A 19,977-nucleotide genomic window follows, 5' to 3' on the forward strand; every position below is an offset into this window, starting at 1 on the left:
GAATGAATGAACGAAACCATTTGAATGTTTTTATTGCATCCAAGGCTACCAACTTGAAGACAAAAATCATTAAAGTCAGGTGACGAGCTCTTGTGACATTTCTCAATTCCTCAAAATAAATTCAGAAAATAAACTAAAATCTCGGAAAAATGGCTTTGCAGGCGGCTGTTAAGGGAAAACTAATCAGTGTCATCGGTGATGAGGTATTTGTTATGCATATCTTAGCCCTAAATGCATTAAATTAGTGGAAAAAAATTGACAAAGAAGTGTCGCATTTCTGAAACTGTTTTACCCATTATTTTGGCTATAAATCGACTGAAATTGATTACAGGATACATGCGTCGGATTCCTTCTTGGTGGTATCGGCGAGATTAACAAGAACAGACACCCGAATTTCATGGTTGTTGACAAGAGTAAGTATACCATTTATCCAAAGGACCCGCCCTAGCCACTAGGTTTCCCCAAAAATATTGCCCAAATATCGTCATAAAGACTACTGCGTTAATCACTAAACATTCATAGAAATGTCATCAAAATATAATAATCATTTGTGGTCATATTGTCAATAAATTGTAACAAAATCAACTTTCAGACACAGCGGTGAGTGAAATTGAGGAGTGTTTCAAGAGGTTCGTGAAGCGCGATGACATCGACATCATCCTCATCAACCAGAACATCGCTGAGCTGGTCCGACACGTGATCGACGCCCACACCGCCCCCGTGCCTGCTGTGCTCGAGATCCCCTCCAAAGACCACCCCTATGATGCTAGCAAGGACTCCATTCTGCGTCGTGCTAAGGTAATTTGAAATAATATCAACAATAATTTGATGAAATAAAACAAAGGTTTACTTTCAATGTTCAATTTCATTTCATATTAATTTTAATCATGTATGTGAAATCCAGACTAGAGATGAAACGGATATCCGGTAACTATCCGGTAGGCCGGATATCCGGCCTAAATTTACTATCCGGCCGGATACCGGATAGTAACTCACTATCCGGCCGGATACCGGATATTAAAAAACTACGACAATTTCCTGTTTTAATAAAATGAAATACATTAATCTTTGAGGTAAACATCAATAAAATGTCATATAATAATGGCGTCTTTTATTTTGTTAATTGTGAAAAATATAAAACGTTAAAATAGCGGTATCGTTATAGCCAATGAGCTGCTGTCATAGTGACATTGACGTATTGTCAATGTCACGCGAGAATCAAACGTCAGAATAGAGGGACGCGCGGAGACGACTCCGCGCGCTTTTGTGCTAAGTGATGAATTGTATTTAAAATAAGGCAATATAATGTGAAAGTTAAGTATCCAGTGTTTTATTTATGAGAATAGATCGACCGGCCTCTAATAGTTCAGAAGTGAGATCTGAAACCTATGATAGTAACGTGATTTCAAAGTGTTCCAGGTGACCAATGTTTCGTGTTATTTGTCACGAATGTTATCAAAACGCCCACGATTCTATGATTATAATGGAATATGATGAAGAGAGAATGTCAAGGAAACCACGCTGACAACTGTGTGAGATGCAGAAAAGTATTTAAGTACGAGAAATGATGGACTCGAATTATGAAGATACTCCCTCCGTAGCTTGGCTTGTGGTCACGTAAGTGGTGAACAATTTGACTAACGATGGCCCCAGAGCAGGTACGATTTATTATTATTATCGATTATTCCAACAGCAACAATATTAACACATTTCCTTTTTGAGCAAAATAATGCATGATCGACCGGCCTCTAATAGTTCAGAAGTGAGATCTGAAACCTATGATAGTAACGTGATTTCAAAGTGTTCCAGGTGACCAATGTTTCGTGTTATTTGTCACGAATGTTATCAAAACGCCCACGATTCTATGATTATAATGGAATATGATGAAGAGAGAATGTCAAGGAAACCACGCTGACAACTGTGTGAGATGCAGAAAAGTATTTAAGTACGAGAAATGATGGACTCGAATTATGAAGATACTCCCTCCGTAGCTTGGCTTGTGGTCACGTAAGTGGTGAACAATTTGACTAACGATGGCCCCAGAGCAGGTACGATTTATTATTATTATCGATTATTCCAACAGCAACAATATTAACACATTTCCTTTTTGAGCAAAATAATGCATGTAAGTGAATGATGCATCAAATGTTATAAGTATTGTCAGTCTTTACTGATAATGCCAGGAATGTGTGTGAAAGCTATGGTATGTGCTCACTTTAATTTCAATGCCTAATAAGCTATTTTAGTAAATCAAATTAAATTGAACGGTGTTCATTTTGTTCATGTTTACATTCTGCGAAGAATAACCTGTTGAGATTTAAAATCTACAAAAAATAGATAGAATTTGGTCAGATAAATTAAATAAGGTTGGTAATCATGCCCGAGTAACCTCTTGGCATTATTTTGGAGAACAATTAATAATTAGTTTTATTCAAGTAAATTGAAGCTAAGGTCTGTGTTGTGTAAACCAGTTTTAGTATCATGATGTTTCTTTCTTGATGTTAGTAAATACTACAAGATGAGATAACTTAATACATTTAGTTAATTGGAATTAAGTAAAGCAGCCAGTTTTACCATTGAACATGTGGATTTTTGGTATTCTTATAGTGATTGATACTTCAATTATTGTGAAACATAATTATTGTGTACTCCTGATTACTGTAGATGCAAGACACAATAATATGTTACATGATGCTATATTTTGAGTAAAGATAATGGTAATATTGAATCTCTCCAACTTATCAATTAATTTCTGCTGCCAGTATTGATTTGGGTTGTATTACTAAAATTGAACATTAGTGTGGGTGACCAAAATTTATTCAATTATGATATTACATAAAAGTTATAGAATTTTATTTTATTTGTATTGTATTGTATAACTTCATTATAATTACGTCATTACGAGTTCACAATGTTCTAAATTAATTCTGAATAATACCGAAGAGAAGAGGCAGTATCATGAGCAAGTAACCTAACCTACTGAGAACGGCATACGCCGGGCGCTGTAGTGGTGACTTCGTGGAAAGCTTCAACGACATTAAGCAAGCAAAGAAGTGATTTTTCAAGTGGACGAAGACCACAGGAAGGCGGTCTACCATGTCCNGGCAAGGACGATGACTTGAAGATCGAATATAACGAGACGGTCACATCGGACCTCTCGCTTTGAATATTCCAGAACATGAGAGACAGAGATGGCAATATCGCGAGAGAAAGGGAAGAGTATAAAATAGGGAGCAGGGCATTCCAGCTGACTAGTTTAATTCATTCAAATAGATAAGAAGCGAGTTAAGAAATCAAAGTGGTCGAAAAGAAAAAGCGAAGAACTCAGAAATAAAGCTGTCTACAACAAGTACTCTGCCTTCAAGATTTATGCCGGTTCCTAGCCCACGAACATACAGTCCATTGCTCATCAACAGTGAGGGTTCTTTCCATTCTTGGAAGTAGAATGGGTTACAGTTCTATGATTTGGAGTTTATCGGAACCAATAAGTTGTATTTTTGTGGTGGTTTAACAAACCTGATAGAAACCTTGGATAAAGGCCTAATTGGGCATCAAAGGATGAGTTTCTTCGGTGGTAACATTTTGGGCATATGAGCTATGGTGCCTAGATTAAGATGGCATGTGTGTAATCGACATTATTGTCATTATTGGAGCAGCTGATTCTAAAAGAATAGAGGGACGCGCGGAGACGACTCCGCGCGCTTTTGTGCTAAGTGATGAATTGTATTTAAAATAAGGCAATATGCAATATAATGTGAAAGTTAAGTATCCAGTGTTTTATTTATGAGAATAGATCGACCGGCCTCTAATAATTTAAAGTCCAAAAAGTTACAAAAAGCCATTATTAAGGCCTTTAAAAAAACTTATTTCTTTTTCTGGCCTATTCACTCTAATGACGAATACATAAACTTTAAAAATACCTGTCAAATCGAAATATTGCCAAATGAAATAGGCGATCTTTTTTCACTGATGATGATCTGATGCAATTCAGTCAGATTATGCAGCAAGTAAACTAATTTAATTTTCGCTATTCAATCACACACTCACGATGGCAACCGAAATCGCCCGAATTGATCTGCCCCCTAGACAAGTGGCAAAATCTGACATTCTATTCGGACTGATTCGATTTTCGAAAAGTGTGACTAGTCTAGCCTACTAATAGACCCACTGAGCCCCAATTACGGTAACTTTTATAACGTCTACAATCCAGACGCGTTTCTGATTCTGCGATACGATTGGTCAAAACAGCTGACGTACGCTGTTGAACGACCAATGGTATCGCAGAATCGAGAAGCGTGTCTGGATTGTTGACGTTAAAAATTACCGTAATCGGGGCTCTCATCGCGTTCGAAGCACCTGTGCGACGCTAAACTCGTCACGATATGCAACGAGACAATGAGCCAACTATCCGGCCGCCGGATATCCGGCTATCCGGCCTAGCAGCTGGCCGGATATCCGGTATCCGGTATCCGGCCAAACAACTATCCGTTTCATCTCTAATCCAGACTCACTTGAGAAATCATTACTTTCCAATGGCTGCATTTGTTTACTTATTTGAATAAATAATGTTTAAATAAATAAACAATAATAAAACTGTAAAAGGGTTGCTACAATAATTCTGATGATTCATATTGGTAATACATTGTTTTTTTAAGTGTTCCATTACAATTTACAGTTATTTACAATTAATTTACAGGGAACTTAAAAATTAAAAACTACATACAAAAGTAATATTTACAGAAAATAAAATTCTATAATATCTTCTTAGATAAGAAAAAAGTTTCTTAAATTTTGTGTTGTCTTATTTGATACTAACTATTTTTTTTTCTTCTTTCCAGGGCATGTTCAACCCAGACGACTTGGTACGCTAACAAAGTTAATTTATTGCATGATATTTTTGTTTTCTGAACCAGACTGGCATTTGGCACTTGTAAATATGCCAACCAATCGAAATCTAACCACTAATTTAAATCATTAAGTCCATTTGATGTGTGCAATTTAAAATAATCTGTTTGAGGTTTTGAACTACCTAACGATACATTCCACAAACCAAATAAAGTTATTTTAAATCCGTCAAACTTTACCACTTGTGCAATTTATAAAAGAAAAATTATTCAAATATGGTTAAAATATGTAATACAGAGTATTAATCTTGTATAGATTTGTTGAACTTGTAATATAGAAGTTAAAACACCATGTTTATTGTTTTATTTTATATGATGTGCATGTTGTGTGATGGCAGAGCTGTTAAGTGTGTAATGGCCGTTTAAAAACCCACTAACAATGTTTAATAAGTGTTTAAGTGTTCCCCAGGAAATGTTAAAATGATTCAGAAAATGTTTTGTGCATTTCTTTTGTTTGTTGTGAGGCTGAGTTCTATCCTAACAGGTATGCAATATTGTTTTTTATGATATTAATCAAATTGGCATTGTATTTATTTATGCATTCTAGATGTGTAGATTATTAATTTTTGTCATATTTTTATTTTCAGTCGATGTTTGGAGCTGATAACTACAGCAATTAATAACTTTAATGTTTATATTCTACTATCTACTATTATATCGTAGGTATAATTAATTATTAACTATTATCGATGTCGTCGTATTACTAAAATATTAAATTCATCAATGTACCTGTTAACATAGTGGAAATGTTATGAAAATATTAAACTACTAAATTATATTCAAATGTTTATTTATTTTCAAATATCATTAACAAACTTACATAATAATACTTATGCTATACACACAGAAAATATAATACAAACAATATTTTGTGCACACAACCAATGAGTAGAACAGTTATCAGGTAACAAATCGGTATTTGGTATCGACAGTGAGATTAGAGATATACCCGTAGCTTAGAATTAAGTAATGTGTTAGTTTAGGTGCGTTTACTCGTCGAATTCGGCGACGTCGTTTTCGGTCTTCTTGTGTCCGACCCAGTCCCATTTGGAGTAGTGGAGCTTGGTCTTCTTGAACTTGGGGTTCTTGGAGGTGATGCGGACGAAGATGCGCCGACCGAAGAGTGGCTGCAGTTGCCTGAAGTTGTCCACGAGAGGCAGGTTCAGGTTGGACAGGAGGCCGCGGAAGTTGTCCATCTAAAAAGTGAAGAACAAAATTGATGAGCAAAAGTCGGGATTCAGGAGCTACGGCTTGACTGTCGACTGAGTTGAGCTAGTAAATCCAGTAATAATGATGATCCCTTTACGTGATTGGTGATAAAGGTGCTGATTAAAAAAAAACAAAGATGGCAAGATTGTACCAGTAGCAGATGCTATCCTAGAAATCATCTCTTCAGGCTATATTATTATTACACTACAGGGGCTTGCTCTCGTAGATTTAGGACTTAAGATTCAAACTCAAATAACGATTCTGATTCTCACCTGGAAGACGGAGATCGGGAGGTAGTCAGAGAAGACAACCCACGTGACGGCCTCAGCGCAGGGAGGGGTGGTGAGGGATCCCTTGTAGGTGTAGAAACGCTCGGTGTCCAGGCCAGACAGGATGGAAGACAGGGAGAAGGTGTGGGGCAGCTGCATGCTGGTGTTGTAGTTCTCGATGGCGGACAGGTTCTTGACGATGGGAGTCAGCAGCTTGGCGTCGAATTCCACAACCTGAGAAGTAATAGAACGGTTATAGACAGCTGAATAAAGATCCTTAATATCATAAGGATTGAATTGATTTTCGAGTGGATACATGAAGTAGATGTCGAAATAAATTACCTGGTAGAAGAAGGCAAGGACGCAAAGACCATCGGGGTGCTGGAGAGCCTCAGCGAGGTTCCTGTATTTCTTGTTCCTGTGGATGATGTGCATCTCGAGAGGCAGGCGCATGTCGTTGAGGGTGTGTTCGGAACCGCGGTTGTTCTTGTCACCCCAGTGGAAGTGGAGACCTTCGATTTCGTATTCTGTATCGAGGGGACCTCCGAAGATGTATGGCAGACGGAAACCTTTCTTTTCTTCTTCAGAACTGTATTTCGGGATGGTTAGCGCCACTGAAAACAAATGAAGAGCGTTAATTGATATAGAGGAAAGAAGTTACGACGATTCGATCAATGAATGAAAGAAAATTATTGTAGTGGAGTTCAAGATGTATCTTACCAGAATGACCGTTGTTGGTTATAGTGAGCGGCCCAGGCAGAGGATTCTGGTAGCCGATGAGTTCCATAGCAGGGATAGAAATGGGAATGGCTTGGCGGGCGGAGATGGCAATGGGCGACTGTTGCCTGCCGCCGCAAGCGGGGTGCAGCACAGCCCATCGTCTCTGGTCAGAAGCTCTGTAACCCCAGCCGAGGACGAGCGAGGCTGTGAAAAGAAAATCAGAGACGGTTAAAATCATTTAGGACGTTAGATCAGAAAATTATCATGTTGCCATTCGATGTCAAGAGCTCAGTATGTATTATTCCATTGATTTTGGCCTATGGTCGCGTTTGGTACGTTATCAATATGGGTTTTTATGTGAACGGCTGAAGTAAATAACTCTGATGCAAAAATTGGGATCACAAATTGCAGTTATGATGGTCTACGTTGATGACCTATTAATCGTGCCTGCATCTAGAGTTGCATAAATAATAAACACAAGCACTGCTAGTGCCATGCCTGATTGCAGCTGAAATTTGAATTTGCATCGTAATATCTCAATACGTAAGGCACAAGACAAATGTGTACAAAATACGGGCATTCTCAAGGAAATGTTTAGTTACGAGGCGCGTTGTTTTGAGACAGGTGCTCTTTTGTTACGCATCGACAATAAATTGTAATGTAAATTGATTTTGTACTTGTTGTGTGCCTAAGTATTCGGATTGATGAAAGCTTATTGTTACACTGTCACACTGTGAGATTACCGTCGCATTAGTGGAACTATTCATTAAATATATTTCGCGTTCTTAAGTCCTCGTTGCCATAAAAGCTTCTATCAGTGCGATCTATAAATTCGTCTGTCACGAAACTTCTAAAGTACTTATCTAGCTGAGATTTACAAGTATCTTTTGTAAATAATGCGCATTGTTTTACATACATGAACACCAACTCGCGAAACCGAATATCAATCAATCATTACCAATAATAATTCACGCGGCAAATCTCAATTTCAATACGCAAATCAGTATTAATTACGCATTTAATAGGTTTATAATTCAGACATGTACGTACTGAGATTCATTAACAATTTAAAAATGTATCATAAAGTATGTCTTGCCTAATTTAGATTCCCCTTGTGGCGGTAACTAATCAAGTTTAACAGAGCTTTTGAACTTGTCAGTTGAATAGGAATTATGCAAAAGTATGCGTATTTTGTCCACCGAAGAATTTATTAGATTCTTTTGACAGCCGCGAATTGATGCCTAGAATCAATTAGCATAGAATAGGTATTTGATACATTATTTTAGTGTGTAGGTATTACGTGATCTGCCACCAGATAAAAGGCAAAAGGTGAATGTTGAGCTCTCAAATATGCAAAATTTTGGTAACTAGGCGTTGGCTTTGGAAGTTTGCGGAAGAAAAGGTTGCGGCAAGACAACCCAAGATACGACAGGATTTTTTATAGCTAGCTATAGGTACAAAGAATGACTAAAATTAAATCTTAAACTACTTTAGTTACTAGATAAACTTCACGTTGCAAGGCAATGTAGACGAACAGGATTTGTTTACAATGAGCGACAAAAAACAGAATTCATACATCAGTAATTTCTGTAACATTATAATATGGGTCGCAAAAAGTTATCTTGTGTCGCATTCGTGCCAGGTACAAATAAATAAATTCCTGAATATGTAATGCAAACTTGTTGTAGGACACAATAAAAATGAGCTAAGTAAATAATCTACTTCCTAGGTAATCTAAGTTTTGCGGAAGATCGTGCGAGGCTGCGGAACCTAGAGAAATGTGCTAAAACGTATTATCGTTTGGTGTTAGCTTTAGTAATCTAAATCTAGATTTTTCAATGAAACGAATAGATTTGGCGAACGTATTTTTTATACCCGTGACTACTTAGTTGGTTCTACTGGGTCACACTTAATAAAGCTATCGGTAATTTAAATTACCGCGTTTAAATTGAGAGCTCTTAGATTTTTTTAATTGAAAGTGTGCCGTAAGTACGTTACCTAATTGCAAAAATTGTAAAACAAACTTAGTTTAATGACCATAGCACGAGTTTGGATGACAAAGTTTGCTTTAAACTTAGTTATTAAATACAATGTGATTAGTAATGTTTAAGTTCATTTTTTATTATGCTTTTGTTTGCCTAATCTTCAGGAGATATTAATTATACCTTCCGAAATTGAGTCATCCTAGTAATGACATGAAGGGCTTAATTTTTGTAATGAAGTAACAAAAGAGTTGTCGAGATTTAGGTATTTTATGGCTAATCTGATGAAAGTGATTTTATTAATCACCTAATCGTTTCACAAGTTTTTGACTAGGTACAATAATTATATTTTTATAACTAAAAGATTTGCGTAAGATAATTTTTCCGTCTGCGGGTGTTTTTATGACTATGGGGTGTTTCTCGTCTGTTATTGTGAAAGTGGCAAAAAGGGATAGTACATTTTTAGGGCGATTCTGGTCAACATCTATGTCGGATTTTTTTCTGGAAGTGGCAAAAAGGAATTGTGGATTTTAGGATGATTCGGATCACATCTAAGACTGTTTTTTTTCTTTTCTGGAAGTTGCCAAACGAGATAAGTGCATTTTAGCGTGATTCTGGTCAACACCTAGGTATTTTTGCTATTGGAAAATTAACATCCTAAGTCTGTTTTTTTTTTGTAAGTGGCAAAAAGGGATAGTGGATTTTATGGTCATTCTTATCAACACCTAGGTATTTTTTTAATAGGAAGTGGCAAAAAGGATAGGTGATTTTTAGGGTGATTCTGGTCGACAGCTAGGGCGTTTCTGATCACGTAGCAGTGATGTAAAGCAACTCGTTGTTTGGCGGATGTTTTGACGCACCGGCCGCTGCAGGATGAGGCCACGTGTTTTGCGTGTCTCTCATGGATTTTTGCGATGTTGATTAGTGCTAGATGGTTTACAAATATGCTTTTTTCTATCTTTGGCGGACCAATGGTGGATAATCTTTTGATTGTTTTTTTTTAAAGAACCAATAAATGTTTAATTTTTTTTAATATGATATGAATTTTGTTTTAGTTAAGTAGCTAATACGATTTTTTCAGGGAATATCCATAAATAAAAACACTGTTGCCAAATTATGATAGCAGAATGTTACAAATAAATATTTTGAATGAAATTAAACTATAATATTTTTTTGAAAATTAAATGTTATAATAATTATCAATGCTATGAAAAATAATTGTAAAATATTAAAATTGATGGTTTATTTTGTATTTTAAATATTAATAAACCACTTTTTGAAAATTGTATTTATTTCAATCTTATTTTTGATATCGAATTATTGTTTTTAATATTGAATTATTATTTTAATTTATTTAATTACTAATTTAAATATTTTTTTAATTTCAATTTTATTTATTTAAAAAAATCAAACTCACCGTTGACCGCCAAAATGGCGAAGACAGCTGAATAAATGATAGAATTCATATTTCACTTCACTGTTTGTATGAGATGAGGATGAGTGAACTCGATGCTCCTGCTTGGCCGCCGACGGCTTATATACTAATCGAGATATTCCAGTGGTCAGTGGTTTTCAATGGGCGTCGCGTCACCGCTGTGGGAACTAACCCTCCAGTGTGCGAATACTTCGACCGCGCGGTCTCACTCGCCCCAACACTTCGCGAAAATCTGCGAGCAGTCGCTAACTCCGTCGTTATAATAGGTCCAAATGGATTAGGAACGGTCATTATGACTTATGAGCATAAGATTCAGGTTTACGTTGGGAGAACGCGATGCAATTTCGCCGAAGGACATAATTAGGTTCATTTCTAAAGTTTTAATTACTTTGATTATCGTAATTCTTTTTAAGGCTTATTCCCAAAGGTCTACGACTCTATTGCTCTTCTTTTCCTATCGGGCCCATGAAATTTTAAAATTTTCATAGAAATGCTTTCTTATTTTTGATGTCGTGGACCCTGAGAATCAAAGTATAAAATTTAATTGATTACTTAAATCTTTTGAAAAGAATAGAGCCGTGACCTTTGGGCATAAGCCATTTAAATAAATAAAGCTTGAAATCACTATTTCCACACACGTCACATAGGTTTTCACGAATTCAGAATACATTTACCAAACTACCTATCCTGAAATGATATCCATAAATGGTCAAAGTCGATTGATTATGACACACTTACTACGTTTTCTGCTACCGATGGGTTTCCCTATTCCTCGCTACCGTTTCCATTATCAGGGAGTGACGTATCATCATTGAGGCAACGAAATAACGGTGTGGCAGGACCTTCGAGTGATTCACTTGGAAATTAGGTGAGCTGTTGAACTTTCAGAAAATCCCTTTACCACCGCATTTTCTTGTAATGAAAGAGGATGATGGATGACTATATTTTACGTTATCTATCACTTTCTGTGTTAAAAAAAATAAAAATTACCTAGTTGCCTTCTACTTACTATGAAAATTCAATTTCAACTAAATATACTACGAGGTTTGTGGAACTGCAAACTACTACGCTATCGGCATGGACACGATTTTTGTTGGCTAATATTTTATCGAAGGATTTAAAGTCACGTTTCAACTGTCCCCACCAAAACACATGTACAAACAAAGTATTTTGTAGTTAATTTTCTTTAGAAGATAAGCTAATTTAGCAACCAAGCAAAATAAAATGTTTTATCTACTTTTTGCAGAATATATTTTTCAGGTTTTATCGTTTCATATAAACTTCTAGCTTGAGCTCGACAAGTACCTATTACAACTGGAGTTAAATTTAAAGTGTTTGTTTCTTCCTGGTACCTTCTTATTCCCCACAACGTTCCTTTTTTTGGATTATGGGTTTAAATCCTGCAATGATAGGATTTCAACTTTCAGTTGCTTTTTTATCTGCGGTTGTTCTGACGCTAACTCAATAGGTACAATAGGGTTTTCTTAAAATTAGTATTGCCTTTGTGTAACTCAATGATTTTTCAGACAATTTTAATGTAAACAAAATCATTGGGTCTTGTAGACCACCGCTATTGCATAAGTTTCATCCAATCACACACCAGCATTCGGGGGGTTGATCGGCAGTGGTCGAATCTTACGAACAATAGATAATAACATGACATCGGGATGATGTAAATAATTAGACTAGTTGATAAAACAGGCCCATTGATTAGGGCCAAAATAAAAAATAAAGTTATTGCGACTGTCATAATATGCCGCCCATTGTTGTATTGCGGTGATATAATATTTATAAGCCCACTCATCAAGGGACATCTGTTTCACCAAGACACTCGTGAATCGAAGATGGCTACGGAAGATAAGGAAAGGAACCTACAGACTTCGCGGATGAAGACCAGTCGTTCAAGATTACTTATGATGGGTACATAATAATGGAAGAAGAAAAAAAATAAAAACAATAGTAAACTGAGCAGTGCCACCCATTCGCCAACAAGATGCCCACTGCAACGGGACCCCACTCAGCATATGCCGTGGCCCACGGTGACGAAGGCCACGGCGCTGGTTTTCAGTGTGCCCCATGCCGAGTGAGGGTCACGGACCATTGGTATTTATAATTGGCATTGGCATTAATAACCCATCGTGATGATATGTGGAAGATCTCATCAGATCAGAGAACTTAAAAATCTACATTGACTGCTGACCCTCTGGTCAATTCTCTAATTAATTCTCTAATTCTCAAGAGGTTTTGAGGCCCTTCGTTCGTTTCATCCGAAAGTCGTCCACTACTGGACAAAGGCCTCCCCCAAGGTTTTCGACAAAGACCGGTCCTGCGCCGCCCGCATCCATGCACCTCCCGCGACCTTCACCAGATCTTCGGTCCACATAGTGGACCTTACAGCGTAGCTAATGGATTAACATAGATCTGAATTATCCATTGGGCTCGTGGATCAAGTCGACTGCGAGTGAGGATTGCACCCCTGTTGCTAGCTGCTCAGCTGTTCAGCAGCACCGTATGTGACGTCAACAGTTTACTTATGCCTAAGGAAGGTCATCGATATTGGAGTGTCTACTACGCGGCCTACAGAGGACTCCAAAGTACAGCCAATGTGGGCGGTGCTTTCCCCACCTTAGACAAAGCATAGCGCCGTTAATGTTACCTTGAAATAGTTTATTTGCAGTTTTTTCCAGTTTAATATGGCGATAAAACTCTTCAGAATGACGTTTTAGAACTAAAGCAGTATCGTCTGCAGCATAAAATATGTTACGTGTTATATTTGGAAGAACATTAATAAATAATAAAAACAATAGGAGGCCAAGAACGCTACCTTGTGGCACTCCTCATCCTTATCCAGATACTATTGTTTATTTACTATCTAAGTATAATATCCTTAGACTTTTTATAACAGCAGAAATAAACCGTAGTAATACTAGGTACCATTGACAAATAGTTTACTAATTGCGGTTAATGAATGAAATAGATAAAAAGGCGGTAGATAATTTACTAATTACAGGGAGGTAATAACCCCGTTTGCTAAAAATGTCTGCCTGTATACAATACTTATTTTTTACTGACTTAATTGTGAAGAAAACTCATTGCGTAATGAGAAAAATAAATGCGTCAATAAAAATTTGCTCGTTCCTTTAGCTTAATTAATAAACGATGAAACTGGAAAAAATCTGTTCATCAATTCCGATGTGATTTCGTGATCGTTTCTTAGCGAAACCATACGACTTTATCGATGTAGAACTGTAGAGTCAAAGAAAGCTCAACAAGAGCTTACGATTAAATTCTGAAAGTTGTTGACTATAAATGCTTACAAGTTAATTCGGGCAATGTTGGGTGTTGTTACGATGATGGTACTTATAGAATGATACAATCTATATTATTATAAGCGAAAGGTCTCTGATTGACTGACTGACTGACTGACTCACTCTTCACGAAATCTCAGAAACTACAAGTGCTAGATGAAGATTTTGCATGGGGGTTCCTTTTAGAACGTAGATGCTCATTAAGGGTAAAACGGTATGCAGACGTACGAAGTCTTTAACATAAAAAAACAGCTTAAAATTGCTGGTTTGGGCCACTAGGTAAACAGGCGCGGATCCACCGTTGTGGGCACTGTGGGCATGCCCACAACCCTAATTTGCTTGTTTTAATTATGATCTATTGATAAGATCGATAGGCATGTATGTATGTCCGGGCATGTAGTGATCCAACTCTCACTTTGCTAATTTTTGGTGGCTGTGCCCACAACCTTTTTTGAGGGCTGGATCCGCGCCTGTAGGTAAATGGCTGGTTTAGCCCCATAGGTATCAGTAGAGCATCAGCCTATCCTTTAAAGGCCTACTTGTCTGCATGTTATACAATGTTCCATGGACTATAAGCATTATTACGTTCTTCCACGATAAAAATAACACCCATTGATGCGACAATGTCAGTTGTTTAATAATATTATCTCATTGTTAAAACCAGAGGCACCTTCCCAAACATTTAAGATTCGTCCATAGTATGGTGTTGTATGGGCCAGCCATAGTTGATTGATCGAAAAGCGGTCGACGTAAATATGGGAATTAGATGTCATATTTGAATTTCAAGCCACAAACATTATTTTAGCCTCTAAAATAAAGATAGGTGGTTGCCGACTACCGGCAGATCGCGACTTCATAGGGTTTGGCGCAAGCTACAAACTGCTTGAATAATTTTTATCGGGCTTAAAACACGTACCTATTTCCCTTCTTTATTTTTATTTAGGTATTTCCTACATAGCGTAAACAAGATAGAGGCGTTTTAAACTCCATTTTGGCTAAATCACAAGAACCAACCTCGGTTCATCTAGGTACCTACTTATACAGGGTGTTAGGTAAATGGGTATATGAGCCGACACTAGCCCATGTTAACATGGTCATATAAATGGTATGGTGAAGTCAGAAATTTGACATCTTCATTTTAATTAAGTATTTCATTTTTCATACAAATCGGATTTTAGAAAATGTATTTTGTATGAAGATTAAAAAAATTAAAATGATGATATCAAATTTCTGACTTCACCATACCATTTATATTTTATGCTCATGTTAACATGGGCTAGTGTCGGCTCATACGAGGGCTGCACTAAAAGTATCGGGAATGGAATATTTCCACTGTTCCAGTCATATTAAAATCTATTTAATTGCAAACTCCAGGGTTTTAAAAATCAGATACCATTTATTTATTTAAAAAAAGAATCTCGGTCGTATCACAAGGTCTTGTCAAACTTGTTTAGTCGTTGAGAAAATGGAATTGACTCGAGAAAATTCAAGAGCGATGATTTATTATGACTTTTGAAGTGGTTTAACACAAAAACAGTGTGTTGACCGGATGATTTCTGCATTTGGTAATGAAGCCCCATCCAAAACCACAATTTATCGCTGGTTTCCTGAATTTCAACGTGGACGTGTCAAGCTCAGTGATGATCCCCGTCAAGGTCGTCCAAAAACTGCAGTCACCTAAGAAAACGTTGATGCTGTGCGTAAGCTGATTGAAGAAGATCGACATGTGATATACCGCGAAATTCAGGCAACTTTAGACATTGGCATGAGTCAAATACAAATAATCTTGCATGAACAATTAGGTGTAAAAAAGTTGTTTTCCCGATGGATACCGCATTCGCTCTGTGAAGAGCAAAAAGCGGCTCGCGTTACTTGGTGCGTCAGAACTCTCGGGAGATTACATGCAGGATCCTCAAATGCTGTATACAACATCGTATCAGGTGACGAATCATGGATATACGCGTACGAACCCGAAACAAAAAACCAGTCACGAGTTTGGGTGTTCGAAAATGAATTAAAGCCAACAAAAATTGTTCGTTCACGGAGTGTTGCAAAAAAAATGGTGGCCACGTTTGTCTCCAAAACCGGCCATGTTGCGACTATTCCTCTTGGGGGACAAAGAACGGTTAATGCAGATTAGTATGCTAGCATTTGTTTGCCACAGGTCGTTTCTGAACTCCGTAAAGAGAACTGCAACCGCCGCATCATCCTCCATCACGACAATGCGAGTTCTCACACCGCGCACTGAACAAAAGAGTTTTTAGAGCAAGAAAACATAGAATTATTAGTCCATCCGCCGTACAGCCCCGACCTAAGCCCTAATGATTTCTATACTTTCCCGAAAATAAAGAATAAATTGCGTGGTCAGAGATTTTCATCACCTGAAGAAGCTGTGGAAGCCTACAAAACGGCCATTTTGGAGACCCAAACTTCCGAATGCAATGGTTGCTTCAATGATTGGTTTCGTGTATGGAAAAATGTGTCAAATTTCGCGGAGAATACTTTAAAAAGCAATAAATACATTTTAAAATAGTAATGTTGTTTCACTTCCTTGATTCCCGAAATTTGCAGTGCAGCCCTCGTATACCCATTTACCTAACACCCTGTATAGGTAAGTACATGTAGATTTTTATAGAATCTTATACTTACCAGAGTTATAGTTTTTACTCCATCACGTAAAGTTAGCAAAAACAAATTGTTCAAAATTTTAATATTTTTCATAATTATGCACCAATGCAAATTGTCCAAGGCTTCTTCCAGTTTTACCTTGTGAGATTTAACTAAGCACTTGACCTCTTTGGGACAATAGTGTGCTCGTATTATTATTAGTACAGGTCAGAAATATTGTCTGCAATTTGCTAAAATCTGCAATCACCTCGAAGTTAACGGAGTAAAATTAGCCATGCAAATGTGACACACTTTCATTTTTATAAACAGGTTAAAATGTACCATGTAGGTTCACGTACCTACATGGTACATTTTAACCTGGGACGTTTTTATTCGTAGTTTGGAGATCTTCATCGTCGTTATCATTTCAGCCATAGGACGTCCACTGCTGAACATATGTCTCCCCCAAGGATTTCCATAATGGCCGGTTGGTGGCGGCCTGCATCCAGCGCCTTCCTGCTACCTTTATGAGGTCGTCCAACTTTGTGGGTGGGCGTCCTACTCTGCGCTTAAGTCTTAACATAATATTATGACTAAAGTAGTCTACAACTCAACAAAAAACTAAACGAGAACCCTATTCTTTCAACTTAGAACAAGCGCTCCTAACTTGTACCACTTTAAACCCTGATTAAATAATCATGAGGCGTCAAATAGCATCCATCACCCGCGACAGGCGGGGCCTGGCGCCCGTAAATCATGTTCTATGCCTAAGTTAATTGATAATGGGCTGGTGACGCGTGCCTAGACTCACAAACCGTGCGATCAGTTGGGTCTATGATCCATAGTTGGACGATCAGCCGTCTGCGCAAGCCGTAGTTGGGTGTGGGCGGGCTCTGATTGGCGGAGTACCTATGTTTATTACTACCCTTGTTAGTTAAGACGTCGTCTTATTGTTATTTAATGTCTTAAAAATCTGTCAAGTGCGAGTCTGTCTCGCGCAAAAAAAGGTTACGTACCCACACTTCTTCACCCTCCTACTCCTAGTACAGCGCATCTATGACGCCATCACTATCTTACTCTACCCCTTGGTAATGTACAAACGTGTTCTAAATTAAAGAAATAGTTTTTGACGTCAGACATTTCTAGTTGCTGGCAAACGTTATGTTTCTAATGTATTACCATCCATACTCATTATTATAGTTCTAGGTAGCTAGGTACCTACTTTAGTTTTAACTTAGATAACGAGATCGAAATCAGAAATAAGTGGACTAATTTCCCCGCTGAGAATCACCCCGTCCTTTGAGTGTCAACTGTCAACGCGAAGGTGTTATGGTGGTTTTCCATGTGAAACACATCTAGCGTGGTATGAATCGTACCAAAGACTGCTCTCTGGTTTGGTCTCTGTTTTTAAATATTAGATAGCCATAAAGTCCCTTAAATGGCTCCTACTAGCAGTCTAGGGTTGTTAAGACCCACAGGATATCTGTTGAAGATAGCCTATCTTGTCTCTACATACTGCCTAGTTTAGTCTAAAATATTACCTGCATCGACGTGCTAATCATAACAATGGGACCTACAGGAACGCTAGTTAGACTGTTATCAGCAGCCATCAGGCCTTATCGTCACGCCGATCATCAGGCGCCTCCCTCCAATAACAAGGCACACAATGGTTCATAAAGTCGTTAATTTGAGTTACATTTTGGCCAATAGGAATCGCAGAAAAAGCTTGAATTAGACCACATTAACTTAATTAATAGGTCCAGCTTTAGGTCAATTACCTAAAGCAAGCTAATTAAATATTTTTTACTATTATGTAAATTATAAGTCGCACCATAATAAGCAGATAGCAACTAACTAATAACTCCGGGTATTAATTAATTGATACTTGCTCTCTAAGTGACATTAATATGTCCCCGATTGCGATCCGGGATTCGAACCTGCAACAGTCTTATCGCCGACGCGCGAAGCTTTAACAGATATGTAGATACTTATTTATTCGTACCTATAGTTTAGTTGCTTTGTAGGAGGTGATACCTACTTCTCGGAGTATTAGTAGTATAGTAGGTACCTAAGCAAGAACAAATCTTAATAACTTTGACATAGATTATACTATAACAATACACAATAACATCTTTTCTGCCATGTGAAAGTGACTGTTTTTTTTTTCAAATTCTACATCTCTTCAATTTTTTTCAGCAGTAGAATTAGCCGGAATATAATCCTGTCTTGTAATTACATAAGTATCAATGACAAATCTATTCAGTATTTATTTATAGATTAGGTACAACTTTTGCCCATCATGATCAAGGACATCGTTACACACACCATCTGTTCTTTATGATAATGTACCTACCCACCTACCTAAGATTAATCCCTCACACGAGCAGCAGTTCCAAAGTACATAACATTACTATGTTATGATGAATGTATTTATATACTCTTGGTTTGATAAAACTCGTAAGTATATTTTTTGCCAGAACTAGCTGCGTCTCTATTGAATCATACACGCTTTATAAAGGCTCAATAGATGTTATCAAGATTACATTAGTACCTGCATTACGTAATGAAGCCTAAAGGATTAGTGACATTCCGTATGGAGTGCGCGTCTGGCGCCAGACAGTTTTCAAATAAAAAAGTCGCGAGACGCATCCGAAAACAGGACGTTACTATCTATTCTATCAATACACATGAATTACTTGACTCTATCTGTTTCTGTCTGTCCAAAGGTGAATGAGAAAGACAAATAGAACTTTAGGCTTAGGATTATAATCACTTTATATTTAAGAGGGGGTAAATGGTAAACACAAAACAGATAGGTGGTAAAGGTCACCTAAAATGAAATTAAAGTTTATTCAGTAGGTAAGGTACATAACATAGGCCCTTTCCAGGGCACTTGTACACGTCCCAAATATAGCTTGCCCTACCACCACTTCGGGACAACATTGGGCTGGTGCTGAGAAGAAGTAGCGGAAGAAACTCAGGCACCTATCCCTATCTCCCTAAACAAAATAACATTTTTTTTTACTATCCCGCGGATTTATTGCCGCAATGATTCTGCCAATGTCAAGTGTTCAAGGAGACGAATTTTAGGTAATGCAACAAAATAACATTCGTGATAGATACAAATTACAGTCAGCGTCAAATAGTTTGTGACAGCCAAAGTAGTTTTGGTTGACAACACAATCTATTCCAGTTGTAACAAAGACCCAGTGGCTGCGTAGCATGGGTTGGCACCCGGGGCGATTAGTCGGTCGGAATAGTCGATCTGAGCCCCGATTACGGTAACTTTTATAACGTCTACAATCCAGACGCGTTTCTGATTCTGCGATACGATTGGTCAAAACAGCTGACGTACGCTGTTGAACGACCAATCGTATCGCAGAATCGAGAAGCGTGTCTGGATTGTTGACGTTAAAAATTACCGTAATCGGGGCTCTGGTCACCCCACCCTAGAATGGTCTGGTGCCCCCCGATTTTTGGTACCGATTCGAAGAGATGTTAGTACGAATGAGCTATATGATACCATGCGCCAGTGATTTTTGC

General features: G+C 37.6%; 2 protein-coding genes across 2 annotated transcripts; one reads left to right on the forward strand and one right to left on the reverse strand.

Annotated features, from left to right (window-relative positions):
* Positions 1-45: 45 nt before the first annotated feature.
* On the forward strand, positions 46-5,196 carry Vha14-1 (V-type proton ATPase subunit Vha14-1). The gene is made up of 4 exons (XM_028301978.1): positions 46-203; positions 332-413; positions 593-798; positions 4,839-5,196. Exons 1-4 carry the CDS (start codon positions 150-152, stop codon positions 4,869-4,871), a joined length of 375 nt encoding a protein of 124 aa, XP_028157779.1. The 5' UTR covers positions 46-149; the 3' UTR covers positions 4,872-5,196.
* Positions 5,197-5,743: 547 nt separating this feature from the next.
* Positions 5,744-10,703, reverse strand: CAH9 (Carbonic anhydrase 9). Its single transcript, XM_028301984.1, has 5 exons — positions 10,502-10,703; positions 7,103-7,306; positions 6,725-6,996; positions 6,386-6,616; positions 5,744-6,100 (listed from the first exon to the last, which is right to left on the reverse strand). The coding sequence occupies exons 1-5, from the start codon at positions 10,548-10,550 to the stop codon at positions 5,894-5,896; spliced, it is 963 nt and encodes a 320-aa protein (XP_028157785.1). The 5' UTR covers positions 10,551-10,703; the 3' UTR covers positions 5,744-5,893.
* Positions 10,704-19,977: the final 9,274 nt, after the last annotated feature.

This window comes from Ostrinia furnacalis, unplaced genomic scaffold, assembly GCF_004193835.3.
Source record: "Ostrinia furnacalis isolate ACB-3 unplaced genomic scaffold, ASM419383v2 OfSCF1042, whole genome shotgun sequence".
NCBI classification, from domain to species: Eukaryota; Metazoa; Arthropoda; class Insecta; order Lepidoptera; family Crambidae; genus Ostrinia; species Ostrinia furnacalis.